This window comes from Calypte anna, chromosome 6 (genome assembly GCF_003957555.1).
Source record: "Calypte anna isolate BGI_N300 chromosome 6, bCalAnn1_v1.p, whole genome shotgun sequence".
NCBI classification, from domain to species: domain Eukaryota; kingdom Metazoa; phylum Chordata; class Aves; order Apodiformes; family Trochilidae; genus Calypte; species Calypte anna.
The window spans coordinates 16,539,201-16,563,562 of record NC_044252.1 but is presented as its reverse complement, the minus strand read 5'-3'; the positions used below and the strand labels follow the sequence as shown (position 1 = coordinate 16,563,562).

Here is a 24,362-nt window from a genome sequence, read left to right as displayed (position 1 = left end):
GACTTAGAAGAACATAGATACTGATATGCAGCCAAAAATTACTTGCTCTGTTTTTAATTTTTTAGAAAAAAAAGTATTTCTTTTTTTGTTTATTCAGGAAAGTTTTTGCAGAGCAATTTCTAGGTTCTTCCCAGTGGAGCAGTCATGTCCTCTTACATTTGTGGTAAACTGATATTTCATCCTTTAAGGGTTTCTGGTTTCTGAATATCTTGTGAAAGCTACAGTATATTTTGGTAGGGTATAAGATTGTCATCCTTATCAGTCAGGGTCTGCACACTGGAAAGTGAGTAACAGATACAGTTGGCACTGCTTTCAGTTTTGATAATTGCAGCTTCTGCATTTCTCTTTTGCATGATATTTCCAGTTTAATTCTGAGTTCTGTGGTAAATAAGAAGTTCCTCAGTAATTCTGCTTTATGTTCTGAAATTACATGCGTGTGGTTATTCACAATTATTTCCAGACATGTCTGTGATACTTTCATTTTTCTTTAAGCAAGAGCTTTCAGTTTTAGTGATTGGATATTTTCCTTAGATGTAGATGAAGCAGGGCTGAGAAATATTCTTTCCAAAACAGATGCCGTCTGCCAAAAGGGCTGTGCAGTATTCACAAAGAGAAGAAATCATTGTCCTGGTGTTTCTCAGTTTGTACTTGTCATGCCTCTGTGGTTTTCTGCAAGATAATATCTTGTTAAGCAAAGAATGTAATTTAGTGATTATCATGAATCGGTGTCAATAGAAGCAATGTTCTTAAAAAACACACCTGTAGGACTTTCCCCATGGAACTTGATTTCTAATACCAGCTTTAAAATGTCCTCATAGCCATGATTTGTTGCTGCAGTGATCCTGTTTTTCCTCTTTCAGAATGAAAAGGCTTTGGGGCATTCCATGAGCCGCTCTAGTAACATCTCAAAGGTATGTTCCTAAATAAATCTTAGTCTTTGATAAACTTGTGGATACTGAGATTTCTTTCATTTCAAAACTGGGTTGATATATGCGACAATGTGACCAGTAGAAAATGCTTCTTATGCTTCTCTGTCATTGACTGTCACTTCTGAAAACATTAGAAGGCTGATGTTTTGCAGACTCCCTTTACAGGCCACATGCAAGAGAAGCTATAGTGGGTTTTCTTTCACACAGTCAGAATCCTTAGCTTGGTGAGAGCAAGATGCCCAAGATCTTATCTTGGGGGGGAAATCAATATTTGAAATAAATACCATGTGGGGATATCTTCTCATCTGTGCTTTTCTAAAATGAGACTGTGCCTGTTCTTTCTTACTCTGGCTCTTCTCTTCTTAGGGATCCTTTACTGGATCTTCAGCAGAGTTGGTAGTTTTATCATTAAGTGTGGTTTGCCAGTGTCTGAAATTCAGCACAATGTGTTTGTCAGCAGCAGTTTGGTACCAATACAAAGCTGCACAGTCCACTCCTAATTCATTGACAACTGGTTGTGTGGCAGTGAAGTGGAAGGACCTTGTCCCCTGGCAAAGATCTCCTTGGGAGTGCTGGCAAATGCAACATCAATATTTGCATGATTGTCAGGTTCCCAGGGGAGCAAAAGTCATCTTTGCTACTTCAGCGGGTGAGACTTTTAGTTGAAACATGGGCTCCCTCCTGCTCCTCTGTCACCTCTGTGTCTGATCCATTCTCTGCACCTACTCCGCTCTGGAGATAACTTGTAACAAGGGCAGGAGGTGGAAGTTCCACTGATGTACTCGTTCCCTGGATTTGCCTCATAGATCCGAATGCTGCCTTGTACATCCAGCCAGTTTGGTGCTAAGCTGCAACAATTTATTTTGCAGTCTACAGGCAGTTTGGCTTTTGCAAACAATTTGTAGGAGAAAATGGGAAAGATTATAGTACTGGGATGCTGTATGGAAACTGAAGTGCGGGGAAAAATTTTCATTATTTCTGAAGCTTAACAGGAAAGTGCCTTTTATTTTTGTTTAGTGGAACAACCTGTCCAATGAGACAGATTGAAAACGTGTAAAGGAAATGTATAGAAATGCTTGAAATCCTCAGAGCTTGTTAATGTTACACAATTTTAAGGGGAGCTTTTTAATTAAAGTTGAGTTTAATCAATCATATGCTGCATTTCCAAATACATTGATGTGTGTATGTATAGAAATAATGATCATGCTCCCTGCAAATGACTGTTTCACCAGTTATCCTTCCATCCAAACCTAGATTACAGCATAGCAATGTAACAAATCTTTTGTTAATACTTGGCAGTGATGTTTGATTCAAAGACTTTCTAGTGCTGATATGTTATTTTGAACTCACTGTGATTGTTACTGTACCTCTGTCCAGTGCTCTAAGTTGCAGAGTGCAATGTGAGTGGGGAGGACTGAGCCAGAACTGAGAGTCACAGAATGGTTTGGGTCGGAAGGGACCTTTAAGACTATCAAGATCCAACCCTCCTGCATGATCAGGGACACCTCCCACTACACCAGGTTGCACAAGGCCTCATCCAGCCTGGCCTTGAACACCTCTAAGGAGGGGCAATCAACAACCTCCCTAGGTAACCTATTCCAGTATCTTACTACCCTCATGGTGAAGAATTTCTTCCTAATACCTAACCTAAATCTACCCTCTTTGAGTTTAAAACCATTGCCCTAGTCCTATCACTGCCTTATCTGGTGAAAAGCCCTTCCCCAGCTTTCCTGTAGGGCTCCTTCTTGTACTTGAAGGCCCCTGTAATGTCTCCCTGGAGCCTTCTCTTCTCCAGGCTGAATAGCCCCAACTCTCAACCTATCTTTGTAGCAGCGGTGCTCCAGCCCTTTGATCATCTTTGTGGCCCTTCTCTGGACTCTCTCCAACAGGTCTATATTTTTCCTGTGCTGGGGCCTCCAAAGCTGTTAGCAGAGGGGCAGAATCACCTCCCTCTCCCTGCTGGCCATTCTGCTTTGGATGCAGCCCCGGATGCTGTTGGCCTTCTGGGCTGTCAGCACACACTGGTGGCTCATGTTGAGCTTCTCATCTACTACCAACCCCAATTCCTTTTCCTCAGGGCTTCTCTTTATCCCTTCTCCCCCAGCCTGTATTTGTGCCTAGGGTTGTGCTGGCCCAGGTGCAGGACTTTGCACTTGGCCATGCTGAATTTCATTCAGTTGGAATGGGCCCAACTCTCCAGCCTGGGCAGGCCCCTCTGGATGATCTGCCTTCCCTCTAAGATATCAGCCACATCCCACAGCTTGGTATCATCAGCAAACTTGCTGAGGACACACTTCATCCCACTGTCTCCATTAAAGATGTTTAATAGTCCCAGTATTGACCCCTGAGGAACACCACTCATTCCTTGCCTCCACTTGAACACTGAATCATTGACCACAACTCTCTGGGTGCAGCCATCCAACCAATTACTTATACACTGAGTGGTCCATCTGTCAGATCCATGTCTTGTCAGTTGGGAGACCAGGATGTCATGTGGGACAGTGTCAAATGCCATGCATATCATAGCCTTTAGCCAAAGGAGGATGCTGTGTTACTCAGTGTGACCAAGGAAAGCAGTACCCCAGGGCTAAAAGTGATCAAGAAGAGAAGCAGACAGATAGTGCCACTGAAAATGAGATGAGCTCGTAGATGTAGCAGGACCTCTTCAAACATAGACCCTGAGTGTTGGTGCCAGGTGGAGCTGTCACTTGGGAGGAAGAGGCAAAAAGGCAGCTCTCCAAGAGGCAGATGCTAAGAGAAGCTGAAGAGATGCTAGTACATGTGGCCAGGCCAAGAAAAAAGCAGTCACTTGAATACATGGCTAGGGATGCAAGCCAGAAGCAGCAGAAAAAGGAGGAGCGAATAAGATGTAGGAGGATCTTCATATGCCATTAGGTTTTGTGCAGTCTATTGCACACTGGGGGATGTGGCATTCCTCCAGGCCCTTCTTTACTTTTTTTGGTATGTAGATTTCAAGCAATCCTTTTAAATCTGTTCCTCATAAAATGTTTGTGTTTCTGGAATATTTTCCATGTTTGTTTTTGAAATTAAAAATTAAAATTATGTTGTTTTTTTTTTTAAAAAAAAAGGTGTTGAAGACAGGTTGAATTGATTTAGTCATGGGACTTTGCACATGGCCCAGTTCCCATCTTGCCCTGTTCAAGTGCAGGGATGCTGATTGAAACACTCCCAGTTGGCACAGCCCAGACCCAAAGTTCAACAGTTAACCTAGGACAGCATTTTTCCCAAGAAGCCACCGTGATGCATACAAACCACACAGAAAACTAATTAAGCTTTATAGAATCTTCATCTTCTAAAAGCAGATGAAATTGACCCTAAAACACAGCTAGTCACTGAGAGCAGCTAAAAAGGGGATTTTTACTGTGTTGGTAATTCCTGCCCTCTGTTTTTAAAGGAATTGTTCTTACAACCAATGTCACTAGTAAAGCTTATCTGTAAAAAGTTATCCTCAAAAAAATCATATTCTTAGCTTTAGAGTGTCAGATATAACCTGAAAATGATGTTTTGATTTATGAAAATACCTTCAGGTCATCTGCTTGCTGATTCTGTCATCTGCTTGCTCTGATTCTAGTGTAGTGAGGGAGCACTCTGTTGTCTTATTTTCATGGCCCTCTAAGGTATAAAATCCGAAAATGCTAATACTGAGATCACAGCAAAAGAATCAAAAGCAGACTCCTTAAAAATGTAAATACTTTTTCTTTTCTGAAGGTCTCTAGAGTTTTATCTTTTGAGCAGAAGCACACTGTAGAATATTAAATTATTCTTGGGCTGAATGGCAGCCAGTGCAGACACAAAGTGGTAGCCTAACCTTGCTATGAAATTTAAAATCCACTTAGGCTGTTCATCAACTTGGAACAGATTTAGAAAAGCGTATGAGTACACATGTCTGCTGCTGCCTGAAGCTTTGATGGATTCAGTGAGTGTTCATCTGTAGAAAAGCAGCTCAGGTTTTTCAGTCTCATAGCTTAGCTATCAGCTTGGTCATATCAGATGACCAAGGCTTACTGAAAAGAACCACTGCTCAGAGGTGTTCAGGTATATGAGCCTGGAGCAGGGAAAGAGAAGCTGCTTTTTAAAAAGTAATTTAGAAATCCCTCTACTCAGCTACTGAGCAAAGGAAAACACAGAGAAAATTGTAGAGTGTGAAGATTAAGGGATGTTCTTTTCCCCACCCACAAGAGCAAGTAATCTCAAAACTTATGCACAGTGCAGCCGTGTTCTTCAGGAGTGTGACCGTCCCCCTGTCCTGTGACAAATCCCCTCTCCTGGAGCTGGGTTCTTACTTTATACAGGTATGAGGGCACCCTGTGTAGGAGAAACCTGCAGGAGTTTCCTTTTCTCTTTTCTTCCCTCAATCTATTCAAGGTATTTTGAGGAAGATTTTAACATCAAAGTTATTTTATTATTTTATATATTTTATATATTTTATTATATAATTATATATATTATATATATATATATATATAAAAATATATATTATATATTTTATATAAATATATTTTATTTATTCTTCTTGCAGAACCTGTGCAGTTATTACTGTGTTTAGTCAACAGTAATCCTATGCTGCAGGCAGGCTGAGTTATGCTTGGGGAGATTTTGAAATTATAAATAACCTCCTTTCTCTAGTGCCTTCAGCTCTGTTGTCTCTATAGAAAGATCCTGTGTGTGCCATGCCATGAGCAGCCAGCTCCTCCTGTAGAATGCTGTGGGAAACTGTGTCAAAGGCCTTGCTAAAGTCAAAGTAGACAACATCCACAGCCCTTCCCTCATTGAATAAGTGTGTCACCCTCTTCTAGAAGGAGATCAGGTTAGTCAAACAGGACCTGCCCTTCATGAGCCCAGGCTGACTGGGCATGATCACCGGGTTGTTCTGTCTGTACCCCATAATGGTACTCAGGATGATCTGATCTGTCAGCTTCCCTGGTACTGAAATCAAATAAACAGGCCTGTCATTTCCCAGAGCTTCCTTCCATCCCTTCTTATATATGGGGGTTACGTTGGCTGATTTCCAATCTGCAGATACCTCTCCTATCAGCCAGGACTGCTGGTAGATGATGGCAAGTGGCTGGCAAGTGGCTCAGCCAATTCTTGCAGCACTCTTGAGTGCATCCCATCCAGCCCCATAGATTTATGGACATCTATGTGATATAGCAGGTCACTGACCATCTCCTCCTGGATTGTGAGGAGGTCATTCTGCTCCTAGTCCCTGTCTCCTAGCTTAGGGAGTCGTGTTTCTTCTTTATAACCTGTCCTATTGCTAAAAAATGAGGCAAAGGATTCATTAAGCACCTCAGCTCTTTCCTTACCCTTTATCACTGTTTCTTTCTGCATCGAATGAGGAATGGAGGGTCTCCCTGGTTGTTCTTTCATGTTTAATATATTTATCGATTTTTTTCTTGCTGTCTTTTACCATAGAGTCCAGATTAATTTCTATCTGGGCTTCAGCTCTTCTGATTCTCACCCTGCATAGCCTCACAACATTTTTGTAGTTATTGTGAGTGGCCTGCCCCTTTCTCCAAAGACTATATACTCTTTTTCTCCCTGGGTGCCAGTCAAAGCTCCCTGCTCAGCCAAGCTGGGCTTCTGTGCCTCTGGCTTGCCTTTCAGCACATGGAGATGGGCTCCTCCTCTGACTTCAAGGCTTCCTCAAAGAGTGTTCAGCCTTCCTGGACTCCTGTATCCTTCAGAACAGATTCCCAAGGGTTTCTGGAAGTCAGGGTACTAAACAAGTTAAGGTTTGCCTTTTGGAAGTTTAGGGTTAGAAGTTTTACTGCCCCCCCCCTTGTAGAGATTGGTATCCTCTCATGGTTGCTGTGTCCAAGGTGACCTCTGTCACATCTCCTACCAGCCCTTCCTGTTCACAAAAAATAGGTCAGCAGGGCACTTCCATGGTTGGTTCACTCACCAGCTGAGTCACATCCTTGACACATTCCAGGAACCTCCAGGGCTGTTGCCTCTCTGTTGTGTTGTGATTCCAGCATACATCAGGGAAGTTGAAATCACCCACAAGGGCATATGACTGCAGGATTTCTTCCAGGTGCTTATATACTATTGTGTTCACCTCACTGCCCTGGTTGGGAGATCTCTTGCAGACTCCCACAGGGATATCAGCCTTGTTGGCCTTGCCCTTAATCCTGATGCAAAGACACTCAGCCCTTTCAGCACTACTTTCAAGTTCTAGGCAGTTGTAACTTACAGGGCCACCCCACTGCCTCTCCTTCCTGGTCTGTCCCTCCTGTAGGGGTTGTAGCCGTTGATTGTGACACTCCAGTCGTGGCATCCCACCATATTTCTGTGATAGCCACCATGTCAGTTTTTCTGATGGATCATGGCTTCTAGCTCTCCCTGTTTGTTGCCCATGCAGTATGTATTGGTATAGATGAATTTCAGGTGGGCTAATGATCCCAATACCATTTTGTGGGCATGGGCCCTAATTCCTACCTGTCTCTTCTCAGGTGTTCCTATGCTTTCTAAACCATTAATAACCCTTGCATTTTCATTTCACATTACTTCTCTGACAGCCAACACAGCTGAGTGAGGGTCTTCACTAGCACACCACTCTATAAACCCTGGCAACCTAACCCTGGATTTATTCCTCACAGGTCTAGTTTTGTCCCCTTCCCCCTTATTACTACACTGTCCTGATGTACAACTCCTAGGCTTCTCTCCAGTAAGCCCAGTTTTACCCCCGCCCTCCTTCAGTCCTAGTTTAAAGCCCTTTCAGTGAGCTCTGCCAGCTCATGTGTGAGTATCCTTTTTCCCCTTTGTGACAGATGTACTTCAGCTCTTGCCAGCAGACCTAGTGCCATATAAACTTACCCATGATCCAAGAACCCAGAATTTCAGTGGCAGCACCAGTCTCTGAGCCACTCATTATTCAGGTGTGTTTTCCTCCATCTTTTAGTATTTTTCCTTACCTCTTGAAGGTTGATGAAAACACCACCTGTGCACCTGAGCCTCGGACCCGTCACCCCAGTGCCCTGAAGTATTTTTAATTGCCTTTGGATTTCTCACTGCAGCCTCATCATAGCCAAGAGAGGGTAGTAATTGAAGGACTGCACCAGACCACAGAGCTTCCTTTTAACATCTCTAACCAGAGCCCCAGGGATGCATCAGACTTCCCTGTAGGATGGGTCTGGTCGACAAATGGGACCTTCTGTTCCCCTCAGAAGGGAGTCACCTAGTTTAGTGGCACTTGAGGCATCTTTTAGCATCAGAGTTTTTGACAGGTTGAAATTTGGGTTGGGGAGTGTTTGCTTCTTGCTCTATCACTAAACTTGTATTAACTTCTTTGTGATGTTCAGTTCCTGCTGCCTAAAATTTTGCTACTTTAAGTCTTTGGTCTGCCTAAAGGAGAGGTGTTATTTCATTCTTAAATGTGTATAGTACTTAGCAGGTTAGTTCCATGTCCTTAGTTGAGACTTCTAGGTGGTTTTGTTGCTCCTGTAGTAGGGCCACAGTGTTGGTCCTGTTCTTGTGGCACCTAGATATTATGAAGTTGGGAAGAAGACTTTTCTTTGCTTCCTTCAGACTTCAAATCAGTGGAGGAATTCTTGTGGAGTTAATTTTTCCTATCTTTTAACCTCCAATGAATAATTTAATAAGGTTTTTAGACTGTGACAGTCCCTGTTCTTTAAAATGAGATATAATTTCAATGTAGCCCAGAATAAGACAGCAGCAGCTAGACCCAGAAGTGCCATCTCAGATAAGCAGGTTTTCTTGGGTTATACCCAAGCCATATGGCTCACTTTAAAGATTATCTTTTGAGACAGGGTGAGTTATTTGCTTTTCAGTGTGCAGTATGTAGTCACAAGTAGGTAATCAGAAAAGGCTGAGTTCCTGCACCAACAGGATTGGACTGTTCATAGACTGGGGGCAAGATGAGAACTAGCTGTGGGTGCACGTAGTTTTGTATATGTGTATGTACAGATATATATACATGTACATGCACAGACATATATGTATATATATATATTTCTGATGGTAACCCTCCAGAGACTTCCAGGGATTGCTGCATTCAGAGTTGCTGTGATTATCTGAACACCACTGCAGAAGGCCGTATGGTTACCTCACTGAATTACATTAGATGGGAATGTCAATATGCATAAAAACACTATTGACCTTTGGTCCTGAGCTATTTTAGGCAACTAGTCTGACTGTGTAACTCTCTAACACATATCTCTGAGGGCTTGTCATTGGAGGTGACATTCCTCCATGCAAAGGGAATGAAAGTCCACAAAGATTCAGCAAGTGGTTCTGGAGTTAGAAGGGTCAAAGTTAGCCTGTCAAGGCTTAGGCCCATCACATCATCATGGAATGATAGAACTGCCAGGGCTAGAAGGGACCTTTAAGATCACCTAGTTCCAACCTCTCTGCCATGGGCGGGGACACCTCCCACTAGATCAGGTTGCTCAGAGCCCTATCCTAGCCCTATCCTGGCCTTAAAAACTTCCAGGGATGGGGCTTCCACCACTTCTCTGGGCAACCTGTTCCAGTGTCTCACCACCCTCATAGTGAAGAACTTTTTCCTAAATCTAACTACCTCTAATTTTAATCCATTTTTCCTAGTCCTATCACTACCTGAGATCCTAAAGAGTCCCTCACCGGCTTTCTTGTAGGCCCCTTTAAGGTACTGGAAGACCACAATAAGTTTTCTTCAGAGTCTTCTCCAGACTGAATAACCCCAACTCTCTCAGTCTGTCTTCACAGGAGAGGTGCTACAGCCCTCTGATCATCTTTGTGGCCCTTTGTACGTGTCCCAGCATGTCAATATCTTTCTTGTAGTAGGGGCTCCAGAACTGGATGCAGTACTCCAGGTGGGGTAACACAAGAGCAGAGCAGAGGAGCAGAATCACCTCCCTCACCCTGCTGGCCATGCTGCTCTTGATGCAGCCAAGGATCTGGTTGGCTTTCTGGGCTGTACACTGATGGCTCATGTTGAACTTCTCATCCCCCAGCACTCCCAAGTCCTTTTCCTCAGGGCTGCTCTCAAGCCAGTCCCTGCTCAGCCTATATCAATGCTTGGGATTACCCTGACCCAGATGGGGACCTTGCACTTGGTCTTGTTGAACTTGTACACTTTCAGGTCCTTCAGATGGTCACAAACCTGATCTTCACTTACAATGGGCATTTTTTTCGTCCGTCCCCTGCCATTATCTCCTGTGACTCTGGGGGTTTGGCTGGAGCCCTTGACAGTGAAGACTGAGGTAAAGAAGCCATTGAGAACCTCAGCCTTCTCCTTATCACTTGTCACCAGTTCTCCTATTTCCTTTCTGAGGGGGCCCACACCTTCTGTAAACTTCTTTTTACCATTAATATACCTATTGAAATTCTTGTTTTCCCCTGTATCTCCTTGGCCAGATTTAATACTCACTGAGCCTTGGCTTTTCTAACCAGGAAGAAGTTGGAGACGTTAAGCATCAAATAGAGAGCAAATTTACCTGAATACCTGAATTCACCTCAGTGTGTGATCAGCATCCTATATGTGGAAGTGGTGTAAAATGTAAGGAACCACAGTTTCCAGGATAAAGCCAACAATTGGTCTTTAACTCTTCAATTTGTTTTGTCACAGTCATAGCATAGTTCAGTTTGCTTTCTGGCTCAAGATTATTCTCTTGGTTTTCATTCTATACATGTATATAGCTAGGCAGGATGGGGAATAAGTGTCTTGTTTTCAGGCTTTCACAGCAAAAAAGCCTGAAAAAAGCCTGAAAGCCTGAAGAAGCTTTGTTTTAATGTACCAGAGGAGCTTTCAGTAAACTAAGAAATTAAAGAGACCTGGGAGAGGTAGAGTGTGTGTTGAACCATGACCAGGGGTCATCAGAGCAGTGATGACTGATGCCATAAGGGCTGGGCATAGTGTGCTCCATGCCAGCACACCACACAGGAGTGACCCGAGGTCTCTCCTAGTCCAGCTTTGTGCACTTGCCTGGGCCAGGTCTGTGTTGTTTTTCATGCAGCCCAGTCTGATGTTGACACTTCTGTTATTCTGCTGATTGCCTGAAGCCTGTCTGGGGCTCAGGATTCTTGCTTTGCAGATGTAAACCTTTTTTTTATTATTTTTAAATGTGAGAAACCTTTTGCTTCTGGTGGGTGAGCAGCAAAGCCTATCCAGCATTTGTGAAACATGGAAGAATATTCTCAATATTTATCAGTGCAGGTCTTTACCTTGCAAAAACCTCTTAAGTCTTGAGAAGTTTCTGTTATTGACTCACAGAACAGAGTGGCAGAAAAGGCCTGTAGTAATAGCCTGTCAAGTCCCAACTTAAGATTGACCATTCTCACAGTATTAATTTTAGAGGCTTGTCTATTAAGTGTTAAATATGCCTGGAGTCTAGGTTTTTGGGGTTTTGTTTTGTTTTTTGTTTCTTATTTTCCTTTTTTTCTTTTCTTTTTTTGTTAGCTCAACTGAGCTCAGCTCAGCTAAATACTGAATTCTTCAGTTTTGATGTTTCTCACTGTGCCCTTGCTGGGTCTTACGAGGCAGATGGTGCTCATATATATATATGTAAGCAAGCATGAAATGTAAGTCCCCAAGTAGTGTACGAGTTGCTGGATTACTGATGGTTCTGTCGTGTGAAAAAAAAACCAAAAAACCAAACAAACACAAGACCCAAGCCTCTAATCTCTTGTCATCATTGTAAGTGGATTAGCTATTATGTGATAGCTAAATTGTAACCAGTATATCCAACCACACCTCCACCTAATTATTCTGATTACTGTAGCATTGCTCATTTCCTGAGCTTTTGTTCTATACAATGTTTGACATCTAGGTTCTGGTTCTGCTCCAGTGATGGCTGCATTTGACCTTGGGAAAAAATGTTTTTGTTGTGATTACCACTTTTCCAAGGATGTGGCTGAGTGACCTCCCCTTTTAGCATTTGACAGTAAAGCTGCTTTCTTGCAATTAGCCCTTAAATACCTGATGCAGAGTGATATCTGTCTCCATATGCTGTGTCTAGCCCTGAAGGTGATTGCTCTGCATACCACACTCTTCTGAGTTGTGATTTGCTTTTTCTTTAATTTCACTGCAGGCTGGAAGTCCAACCTCTATCTCTGCCCCTCACAGCTTCTCTCGGACTTCTGTTACACCATCCAACCAGGACATCTGCAGGTAAAGTGTGTTTTTTGCATGGCTACAGTGAGACTCATACAAGGTTCAAATTAAGAGAAAATAAAACTGAAAAAGCACTTGTGTGGGAAAACAAGCAGTGTGGGGTTCCCATTTGAAGTGTCTCTTTTGTTTGATTCAACTGCCCTCTAACACTGCTTCATTGAATCCTACTGACTGTTTGGCCCTTGCTATGTTTGTCATTCCAACACTAGCTGTAATTCTCATTTCTTCACTTTTTATTATATGTGTTCTCTTATGTAATTGTTTCTTACTTTCTGTGCTTTTATTCCACTGTTCTGCATGCAGTTCCAGTGCAGTGTTTTCTGAGTGTTGTCATCACAGTCCAGTACAGTCTGCTGTTGTCTTGAAAAATCCTCACTGCCAGACCCCTCTGACACAAGAGGTCATTGTGACAATAATCAGTCAGGACACGTTACATGCAGCAAAGAGGAGCTCCCATGGGCAGGACTGGGGCCAGGCACTCAGGTCTCATAAGAATGGAAAGCCCACCCGCACTCTGAAATTCTCCAAGTCCCTCAACGACATGGACCAGAAGGCACAGAGCACCCGTGAGGGCTTTCACTATGTGGAGAGAACATGCTCGGAAAGCAAATTGACCCCGACTCAAGAGCAGTGTTTAAGGATTAACAAATTTCATCTTAAAGAAAGGAAACCGCTGAATCTCAGGCCTTTTAGCAATTCTAAGCACTCCTATATCCCTTCCCTTTCCAACTACTCAAGTGCATCAGGAGCAGCAGAGAACAGCAGCACTGTACATATCCCCTTGCTGGAGGACAAAGTGGACCATGACACCTCAAGGAGCAAAAAACTGTTGCGTTACCTTTTTTCCTTCTCCCACACCTCCAGCACCAGCAGCCTGCATAAGTTTCATGAACTGGAGAGCTATTCCAGTCACTTCCAAGCTGAGAAATCCTCCAGCATGCTGGTGGAAAGCACAGACTTCTACTCTGATGATATGGGAGATGATGACGTCTTTGAGGACAGCACCTCAGTGAAATTGAAAACAAATGAGCAGCGGGCACCACTCTGTTCAGTTGAGAAGGATAGTGACCTTGACTGCCCTTCCCCCCTCTCAGAAAAATTACCCCCTCTCTCCCCTGTGTCCACATCGGGGGATACCTGCAGGTTGGTTTATCAGAGAACCACCTACCTTCAAGCCCTCCCATGTGTGGTAGTAGCCATTCAGTTTTCCCCTGCATTTGTGCTGTTTCTGTCTTTCACCCTGTCATCTTGTTTTAATATGTGCCCTTGGAAGCATGCAGCCTTCTCTTTGCTGTCCTGTATCCCTCTGATGCACTTAACAAGGCTACTAAGCAAAAGTAGTTCCTTTCAAGTCAAATGAATTCTCTTCCAATTTGTTTTAGGTTTGAGATTCTGAGATAGTGTTTTTCTCTTATACCCCAAACTGGGCATATCATGACAGAATCAGCTATGAATGTTAAAGGTCAAGCTGAACATGCAATTCACTTAATGAGTTGTGTGTTGTCTGGACAGCCGCTGCTGGGTTTGGTCAGAGGGTGGGAAGTCATGAGGCTGTTTGAGCATTGCTTCTGAGATCAGGTCAATATAGATTAAGATTATTTCTTTTCCTCATCTTTTCCTCACAGTTTGCATCCCATGACACTCTTATTTGTGGATGCCATAGTGGAAAGGGGGATCTGACCACTGGGTGTCAGTAGTAGGCCTGTGTGATGCTCATAGTGTAAGGGCCAAAAGGGATGGATGTGCTTGTTCCAGCTACAAAGAATAAATCATGTGCACAGGTGGTGGGAAGAGCCAGCTCTGGACTGTCTTCATGGTGACTTGTCTGCAGACCTGCCCCATTACAGCTTCCAAATGTGGTTGTGGACCAGGAGGCACCAAGTACAGGAGCAAATGTCCCATGTCTTTACTTAGGATTTTACTATCCTAATCTTTCTTCTCCCTGACAGCACATTCTGAAACTGACTTTGTTACTGTTTGATTTTCCCCCTCATTACCAGCAAAATCTAGTTCCCTGCTGGCTTGTCATCAGCTAGACATTTTCGTAATCCACCAACTCCTTCATTTCCACTTGCCAGCTATCAGCAAGAGGCAAGATGCTACACATCAGTAAGAGATTTCAGTAAGAGACAGGAATGGCAGCATGCCAGGGCATCCTTCACATATGCTCAGTAACCTACATTCATTCCCTGAGCTCCTTACCATCCATCCCCCTTTCAATTTATGACCTCTTCAACTTGGTTAGAAGGACTTTGTGATGTTTGATGCATCCCAATGGTTGTATATAAATTTAAGTTGGAAAACCAAAGCCAGCTGCTGTTAGCAAGACTATATCAGATGTCCTTGTTTGCATGGGTAGACTGTGAGGGAAAGGGGGAATTTTGCAAAGCTGATGCTTCCTTAGCAATTCTTGTGAAGTAAGAACAAAACCATTAGTCCATTTAGAGTAGGCGTGTTTTGGGGAGAGAGAGTGCTGTGGCTCTCCAGTGTGGATCTGTCTTTTAGCACCTGCACTAGAAATAATAACTTCAGGCTGTCTAAATTAACTCTTCATTATACTAGGGTGGGCTATTTCACCATTGGATTGGGAATTTAGCTTTATCTTCTGTTTCAGATGAAAATCCACAAGTAGCTCTCTGCATATTTTATCTTAGGAAGTGCTGCCTGATCTGTTTAAGTGCTATTTTCAGTTAAGTACTATTGTTCTAGATGTAGCATTGTAATTTCTTACCCTGATTTTTCTTTTGAATAGTGCATTTCTATCAGGCTCTGTGTGTCCACCTCATGTGTTAGAAAGCATCTGTCTAGTTAGCAGTGTCTGTGTTCAATTATTTTGTGCCTGTGTATGTGCTTGCACAGCAAGGGAGCTCTTTGACTTTAGCTCCTTTATGGAATGCATTTCTTTATGTGTATCTCAGGCTCCTCAATGGACAGCTGTGTGTGATCACAGATATTACATGCCTCTTCCAAACCCTTTCTGCTTCCTCTTCTCCTAACAAGCAGCTTTGCTTCTGGTTCAGGATATGTCACTGTGAAGGAGATGATGAGAGCCCTTTGATTACCCCCTGTCACTGCACGGGAAGTCTTCATTTTGTGCACCAAGCCTGCCTGCAGCAGTGGATCAAGAGCTCAGACACACGATGCTGTGAACTCTGCAAATATGAGTTCATCATGGAGACAAAACTGAAGCCTTTGCGAAAGGTAGGCACAAGATCTGCTTCCCCAAGAAAATGCTTTGTGTTAAACACACATCCAATCTGAAGAGACAGTCCTTGCTTGTGAGCCCAAAGCACCTTCCACATATTTAGCATGTTTTAGTGGGTCCCTAGTAAGTCTGGTAACTTTTATATAGGTGCTAAAATGAATTAACACTCAACCTGGCAGAGTCAGTGGCTGTGGAATACAGCTCTGAGAGTCAGCTATTGCAGCTCTGTGTGTAGATGTGGAGTTTTGTACTACTGTAGTTTGCTGCTCTGAGTTCCACATAGCTTTTGAGTTCTCTTGAAAATATGAGGATTTCAGGTTAAACATCCTTCAAATCACTTTCTCAGTTGTCACAGTTTAACAGTTGAGCCAGCAATTATCCAAATGACAGATGCTCTGTATTAATCCCCCTCCCCTCCCTGATAAAGAAAGAGTAAAGAAAGAGTAAGGGAGAGAGACTTATGGGTTTGAAACTAAACTACACAGCTTTAATGAAACAGTAATGATAAAAAAGGAAAAATTATTAAATATATACAAATATACAGAAAAACAATACCATGTTCCTCCTCCCTTCTTCCCCCAGTAATGCTGACATCACCACTGAGGCTGCAGGGCAGCCCTGGGAAGGTCCAGGCTGGACTCCTGGAGTGAGCAGGTGTCAGGAGCTGGAGGCAGGAACACACAGATTCAGGATGACATAGATTGGGACCACAGGCAGAGGAACAGATCAGATCCTCCCAGGATGCCAAAGCAAACAGGAATAGGTGAAGAAGGACAAAGAGGAAGGTGAAGGGCAAAGGGGACTTGACCCTATTTACAAGGAATCACATGGACAAGACAAAAGGCAATGGGCATAAGTTGATGAGATTCTGATTGAACATAAGAGGTAAATTTTTATTGTGAGGACAATCAGACATTAGGATGGTCTCCCAGGGGAAGTGGTGGACTCTTTCTAGCTTTTCTAAATAACCTGACTTTGTAGTTTCTATTTGGGCTATACGAGCACTACTCATAGACGCAGGTCTGGGGACCTAATTTGCTGCATCCTCTCATTTACAAAGTTGTCATCCCACTTCTACTGTGTATTCTTAGTGCACTTATATGTAAGTGCACTTGAAACACTGAAAATAAAATATAGGTGTCAGTGCTGTAAGAATTGTTAAATAGACAAGAAGATTGAATGAAACCCTCAGAGGTATAAGGTGAGAGCTAAGCAGTTTTGGCTACGCGCTTAGGGACTCTTAGCAGAGTTCAGTGTGAGATGTCTTGCACACACTGGTCAATTGGATCATGTACCACTTCTATTGTAGTGTTTTATTGAACATCTGCCTGAGCAAGGCACAATGCCAGGCAGTGACTGGGTTCTGGCTGCTGAGTGGGGAGCACACAAAGGAGCATCCCGGCTTGCTCTGGACCAGGCCTTGCGTTAGGGTCCCAGTGTGCTGGAGTTGTGCCTGCCTGGGTAAGCAGGGTATGATAACATTGTGCTGAGGCTCTGAATCAGAGCTGAGCACCAGGTACCTCTCTGGCACCAGGACAGCTCCTCTCACATAAGGGTGAGCTGCCAGCCATCACGTGCATCATCTGGTCAGAGCAATAATGCTGTCTTATTTATTTAAATCCATGTTAGGAGAAACCTGGTCTCCTGACTGTTTTTTGTTGTTATCAGTGTTCTCTTTTTATACTCTCCAGTAACTACAGTAAACGCCTAATTTCTTGTTCTTCTTCTGGGTTTCTTGCCAGTGGGAAAAGCTGCAGATGACAGCCAGTGAGAGGAGGAAGATCATGTGCTCTGTAACATTCCATATCATTGCCATCACCTGCGTTGTGTGGTCTCTCTATGTCCTGATAGATAGGACTGCTGAAGAGATTAAACAGGGACAGACTACTGGTATGTTACTTGCTCATCTTCCCACTTTTTCTCTTGGAATAATTATTTATCCTGAACACAGAGAGAATGTGGAGCATGAGTGTGCAGTTAATTATTACATTTAGGACAAATCAAGTTTAGCCTGAGGTTGGGTTGGTTTAAAAGTACGGTTCTAAAATTATTTATTTAAATCAGTGTAAATTCATCTCTGGGTGCTTTTTAAGTCTATTTCAAGGCAACTTAGTTTGCACTTGAGAAAAGCACAGATATGAGAGCTAATCCACTGTAGCCAGACACAAAATTAACCTGCCTATGATAATTTAATTTTGAGTTGGAACACTTAGCAGATAAAAATGTAAGTATTTATTTGCTACTATGGCTACATTTTAACTGGACAAAACCAGAAGTTTTTTTAAAAAGAGGTGAAGCAGGAGTATCCTAAATCCAAATCTTTGAGGTAAATCAATGGTTTTCTTCCTATTCAGTCATCTGTGAGGTGGGTTAGCACAAGTGTCCTGTGAGAGCCATGTTAGGCTGAAGACATATTTATGAGTGGTTGTGCCGGAAGCAGAAGAAATTCAGGTTGATTCTTAGGACCCCAGTTCATTCTGCTGAGATGAGGTGTACTGTACAAGTCAAGTGGTGGCTGCCTACCCCTTGCACTGCCAGAGTGTCTTAGCTTCTTGAATAATAGGTTTTCTTTACCTCGGTGTGCTGTACAGCAAATTTGCAGCTGTCACAGAACTGTTTCTCAGGCACCTGAGCTGATGGTTTGGTACCAACCCAAGCTGGGAGCCATTAGAAGGCAAGCTCTCCTTTCTCACAGAGCTTTCATTGCATGCCAGCCAGACATGCAGCTGGAAAATGTTTTGCTGGTGATTGAAGAGCATCATCTGGGCAGGTAGCTAAGTACTGGTAAAACCTGCAAACCCACTGTGCTGTGACAGTCTCTTCAGAGCTGAATACTTTGAACTGAACAGTTTTGCTGTCATTTCTCATTTGGGCATCAGTTTAATTGTTCATGAATTCAATGTGAAAGCTGCTTTGAATTAAATCTCTCTGTTTCTGTTCCATCTAACCCTCTCCCTTTTGTGTATGCTGAAAACTGTTGGTTCTTCAGCGTAAGGTCTTCATATGATAATGAAAAGCATATGCTGTCAAAGATTTATTGTCTCCAGGTTATTTTAGCTAATAAGTACATTAGATGAATGTAAATGCAGGATTAGTGTGAATCTTTAGCCCTTGTTATAATGCTGCCTTTGCTCCCTTCATTTGGATTATGAATCTGGGGAGTGCTGTAATGAGCTGGGGTGTCTGAGGAGTCTGTGTGGGTGAACATTCATGTCTCCACAGGGGCAAGCATGTGCTGTCATTGCCTACAGATTGCATCAGGTAGCTCACCTCTGAATCAGAAGTTCAGGTATTAATTATGGGTGGGATTTCAGGAGTAATGACATTGCAGTGCCCTTTGTATTTTGAGACTAAAATATTTTAGACTGAAAAATCCTACCATGTTTTCCCAAACAAACACTATCCCATATCTTGATAAAAAAACTGAATATTTGGGAGGCCATGGTTTTACTCTCCAAGAAAGCTGATAGTGGATGATTCAGCATGGTTTTGTATCCATCTTGTGATGCTGCTTACCATTAAAGAGGAGTGAAACTGGGTGGATACGAGACTATGTAAGCAGAAAACATATAAAATGAATATTTTTGCATTTTTAAAGTAGTTGAAAGAGATGTAACAAAATCCAATGTCTAAAAGTTCAAGCTAGGCAAATTCAAGAAAAGTAATTTTTAATATGGAGGGTAAGCTTTCCAGGATTCTTCAGATTCTTCAGCTCTTGCAGTTTTTTATCAGAAGAGACACTCTAGTTCAACACAAAGTGGCTGGATCTGATACAGATAAAATTGTCTGGTCTGCATAATGGACATGTCAAGCTGGATGGTAACAATCATCCCCTTTTGAGTTTAAAGGCTATGACTGTACAGACTTCTTGGGTCATGGAGTTGAACCTTCCCCTTTGAAAAGGAAGCCATGTCATAGAATCCTTTTCATAATCGGATCCAATTTTCATTTAAAAACAGGTGTAAAAGGACCTAAGCTTATTACTGGCTGTTGCCTTGACTATTTGTGATTGTGCTGCACAAGGGCTCAGACACAGAGCATCAATTGTTTTGCTTTTCCTCGGGTAGGTGAGAATAAATGTGATACGTGAAGTAGAAGTCTGCATGTGTTTGACTTTAAGGGAAAAAAACCCAAAAATGGCCTAACTGAAAAATGGCAAAATAACAATAGTTTGCATGGCCCAAACTCTCTAACGGTTTCCTTAAAGGATGATTTTGTGAGATCCACTATAGTTCAGCTGATACTGACCTGGTTCTTTTTCTTTCTTTTTTAATGTTCTTTCTCACAGGGATTCTGGAGTGGCCATTTTGGACTAAGCTGGTGGTTGTGGCTATTGGTTTCACTGGAGGACTTCTGTTCATGTATGTACAATGCAAAGTGTATGTACAGCTGTGGAAGAGACTTAAAGCTTATAACCGAGTAATATATGTACAGAACTGTCCAGAAACTAGCAAAAAGAGTATTTTTGAAAAACCTGCACTAACGGAGCCAAACTTTGAAAGTAAAGAAATGCTCGGAGTTCACCATTCAGACACAAACTCCTCACATTACACAGAGCCAGAAGACTGTGCTGCAGAAATCCTTCACGTCTGATTGCTGGGTGGGAGGGATGTTTCTGTATGTCCTTGAAGATTTAAAATATTGTTTACTGAAAACTGCTCTACCTTTTTGAAATCAGCTAACAGCTGAGTGCTGGTGGATAAATTTTTTAACTTTTTTTTTTGTTGGAATTTTTAAAAATCCCTTTGGCATATCTCTCAATGTCATCATGGCTGCATACCTCTCAACATTTTGTCTCTGATACTGGCTGATCAAACCACAAGATACTGGGGTAGAATGAGCCTCGGGTTTTGTATGAAGCAAGCAAGTGAACTGTCATCAGCTTCATGGAGTCTGTTACTTTAGAAGATGACTCTAAATAGAATATGTGTAGAGTGGGGTTTTCTTGTTTGTTTGTCTTTTCTTTTAATGTGATGAAGAAGGTTGTCCCAGACAGCGTGGGAAATAAGAGACCTAGAGTCTAATCTACCACTAACACTGCCACTAACATTTCATCTTAGGCAGCAGGTGCAAATTTTTGCTTTACATATCGTGATGAGACTTACAAAGCATATAGCACTTTTAAAAATCTTTATTTTGTAATATGTATGTCAAATGAGAATGAAACTTGAAAGAATGTGTCATTTTCAAAGTATTTCTTCATTCTTCATCCCATCTCTTCTCCTGGAACATAAACCCTCTTGGCTAAAAAAAAAAAAAATTAAAAAAATTCCAACCTCTGATTTCCAACACATGCCCACATTTACTTACTAAACATAACACTAAGAAATTCTGCTTCTTTGGGTTTCCTTTGAAGAACAATTTTTTTCAGAGGACATTGCACTTGTGACTTGTGTATGGGAAGTAGTAGACGTGTAATGTTAATTTTCAAAAGTTTCAGGGATTGTATGGTTTTTTTCCTTAAAACCAGTCAGACCATCAACACATATGCACATATATACCTGATGTAACTTCCAAATTGATGTAAGTTCCAAATTGTTGGCAAAGGGTTGTTGCTGTATTGGTAAAAGTGCCAGCTGTTGTGGGACAAAAGACACTTAATCAATACAGCTGAAATTGGTTTTCTTTCTTTTATTATATAGTTACAGAAGTAAATATTGTGTTAAGTGAATGAGTTTTAAACCACCTGTCTGGTTTTAGTCCTGATGTGATGCATTACATGGTCAGAGCATTGCTTTATCTGTGCATTTGAATTTGGGACTGTTTGTTTTATTCAGTCAGCCTCAATGAAAAGAGAGGAATGGCTTTAAAATCTGTTAGCAGGGCTTTAAACAGTTACCCAAATCCTGGGGTGTCTGCTCTTAATTTGCTTGACCAACCTGCATCACTTAACACCTGTCCAGCTCCAAGCCCTCATTTGACCAAAGTCTCAGTGCAACTGGACCAGAAACTAAGGCCCACAAAAGGTCAGCATATGAGGACTCTGCATGTGGAAGCTGACTTTCTCTACCTGAGCCATATCTAAATCTCTGTAAAATCAATTATAATCTTCTGGTTCGTCTTAGGAATTACCTGGACTTCACAGTTAGGTAAAAGCTTCTGTTTATGTGTCAGACACTGAACTAAATCCCCAGCTCCTATACCAATTTTGCTTAGTCTTTTTTCTAGTGAAGCTTTCATTGAGCAAGTTGTTTTCAGAATAAAAGTAGTTTCTTTAGGACTTCCCAAAGAATAACTGTGAGACATTGGTGATTTTTTTTTCTTAAAGTATAATATTAATTTATTTTAAAATTACTTTTAAAAGAAGGCAGAGAAGAGACTCTAGTAAGAAAATATACACCAGTGGTTTCTAAGAGCTCTTGGAGGAAAAGTGTGCATGAGTGTGTGCCTTTTTGTGATCTCATGCTTGAATCTTACTGACTGTGACCTTCATAAACAACATGGTACCTTGTTCTTGAAATGTTTTAAAATACCCAGGCGCCTAGGCAGTCCTTGCAAATCTGCACTGCCATGGGTTTGTTCTAGGTGTCAGGATGTCCTATGCTTACACGATACAGGCAGACAAACCCTGCACACTCTGTTAGTACTGGGGCAGCAGTCTTCATGGTGATGCTTACTCATGTAGAGTTTGTTGCCTATGCCTGCCATAATTTAAAGTGCAATTACTCAGGCCTTTTCCTGAAGTCTGCTGTGGGTGATCCTCTTCTATTATAACAACCCAGAAAATACAGTCTTGTTTAGTTCTCTATTTTGTTCTGTGAAAAAGTTTAATAGATAAGCTCAGGAGGTTTAAATATCAGATCTTGTACATCTTCATCATATTCTGGAGTGCCCAAGTGCATCAGGCTCACCTGTCTGTGAGATGCTCCTGTTACAGATGGGAGCTGTGCAGACCTGGCTGCCGAGGGATCCCGTGCATGTTTCCATCAGATCTGTGGCCAGGAGGTGAAATGAAAAGGGACAAGTTCTGGTTTGAAAATTGCTTGTTCTCCAGCTCACACCTGAGAGGCACTGGTGTCTGACTGACATTCTGACAAATGCTGATATGTCATGCTGTAATGTGCTGGTCCTGTTTCAGTCACTGTGATTGGTGAAACACTGTGAAATCTCATTTGGTGGTTTGGAAGCTCCTGCCAAGTAGTGGCTCCTGCCATGTGACACCTGCCAAGTAGTGTTTAGTGGATCCAAGATACTGAAGGTTTTTGCTGTATTTTAACTTTGGAAGAAAAATAATCTCCATCAAAATCATCTATGGAAAAATATTTTTGGATGAAACTGTTTTAGCTAATTTTGCTTCTAACCATTCCCTCCTGCAGGAGGACTTTTCTGAATGAGAGTTAAGACCTAATATTTAAACTCTTTATACTGATTAAGGAATGCTTATACCAGGAAAGGATGCAAAATATATCCATCTATCAGGGGTTTTCATTTATGCTGGTCACACTTCTCACATTGATTCTTGCTTGGTGTTAACAGTGGGCCTCTGGAGCTACAGTTCCCTCCTTCAGCATGGTGCCATCAAATGGTGTGAGAAGGCTGAATGGTGCTTTTTCCTTCTTTCTCAAGGAGATACTGTCGACTTGTTTTCAGTTTCCAGCTGCAAAGCACTGATGTTAGCTCAGGTGATCTCCATCCTTCCTGTCAGTAAGGGGAACAACCACCCCGGCTCAGGTCAGGCTTTCCAACACTTCCTTCTGGCAGCTGTGGAAATAATTGAAGTCAGAATTTTTTTAGTCTTTGTTCCTTGGCCGAAGTTAGCTTGGGTTACCTGGGACTTTTTGAGACCAGAATTTAAGTAGGAGGGAATATACACTAAGTACTATTGAATGTGACCCCATTCCTAGGTTGCCAGACCCTTTGCTGCTATGCCCCATGCTGTAGACATCTAACCAGACTCACATTTTACAAATTTAAATCCTATCCCAAAAAACTCCAGCTGTGCCAAGAAAATTTCTCTATCATGTCATACTTGGTGTATCTGCCAGGTCATGAACACACAATGTTAGAAATACAGATGTGTTGCAGAAGGTTGAGCCCCTGTACAAAATGATAAAATGTTACATGCCTGTGAATTCTCAGGAATTTCTTCAACTGTAATCCTGTATTTTAGGAGTGGGATTGGTGTTTAAAACATGGACCTGTGTTCTGAAGGGATGGCCAGACCTGGGGACAGCTTTCTCTGGTTGAATACCGTTGAGATAGACTTTGCTTCAGCAGAGGAGATCCAGCAATGGTTACACTGAGCCCACAAGGGGTTAGATAAGTGCCTGGGCCTGAGAAATCCTGGGAAGCAACAAGAGCTCCCTGTCCAAGCCCCCTTCTGCCAGTTCAGCTGGGGGTGGTGCTGGGAGAAGGGAGGTACTTGGGATGTCACTCATGGGCCATGGATATAGCTGCTCCTGGGAACCAGTTGCTTCTCCCTTTGCTTGGCTGGGTCAGTATCTGTGAGCACCTGGGTCCAAAGTTCTGCTAAAGCCAAGGTATGTTAAGACAGAGATTTCTGGTGGAGATTGTGGCCAGCAATGAAAGGGAGGGTGGTGGTTTTGGATTGAATTAATCTTGCAAATGGGTGAAACTGGGCAAATACAAAAGTAGGAATATTGCTGGATGGATTTTTCACAGCATTACATTAGATATGTGAAGATAATTTCTAAGTGGGACCTTTTATTCTGTGATTATTTTTTAGTTTTGAGATATTATGGTGTCAGTATATTCTAATGAAATACTGAAAGCACTTGTCTTTGCCTAGAAGATCTCTGTTTAAAAGATTGTAGCAGATCTTGTATTTAGGTGTAGCATTTGTAGACAGGTAATTGTATAATGTTAAAACATTTTACACTGGCATGTGTTGTATAGTTTATACAAAACACTTTACACTGCAGAATTTTTTAGTTAAAAAATCTCTAGTAACTTAAATGTATAGGTTTGTATCTTTTCATGTATGTTCATTTTCTCAGTATTATCACTTGCAGAATTATTTTAGTTCTTAAAATGTAATTGGTTATTTGTGTGTGATACACGGGGTTATTGACTGCAGCAATAAAGTGTTTCTATAAAAAACCCAAACAACAGCAAGAGAAAAAAAACCAGC

The 24,362-nt window shown here is 42.1% G+C and overlaps 1 protein-coding gene across 6 annotated transcripts in view; it reads left to right on the top strand.

Annotated features, from left to right (window-relative positions):
- The window catches only part of MARCHF8 (membrane associated ring-CH-type finger 8), an 89,466-nt gene extending 65,319 nt beyond the window's left edge, over positions 1 to 24,147 (top strand). For 4 of the 6 annotated variants that reach the window (XM_030452987.1, XM_030452988.1, XM_030452990.1 and 1 more), the window contains 6 exons: positions 861 to 911; positions 11,984 to 12,063; positions 12,370 to 13,209; positions 15,087 to 15,267; positions 17,014 to 17,161; positions 19,560 to 24,147. In XM_030452987.1, the coding sequence (XP_030308847.1) occupies positions 861 to 911; positions 11,984 to 12,063; positions 12,370 to 13,209; positions 15,087 to 15,267; positions 17,014 to 17,161; positions 19,560 to 19,864 (1,605 nt within the window). In that variant the 3' untranslated portion in view covers positions 19,865 to 24,147. The remainder of the gene's footprint in view (positions 1 to 860; positions 912 to 11,983; positions 12,064 to 12,369; positions 13,210 to 15,086; positions 15,268 to 17,013; positions 17,162 to 19,559) is intronic. The other 2 variants (XM_030452992.1, XM_030452993.1) reach the window with 1 other exon arrangement.
- Positions 24,148 to 24,362: the final 215 nt, after the last annotated feature.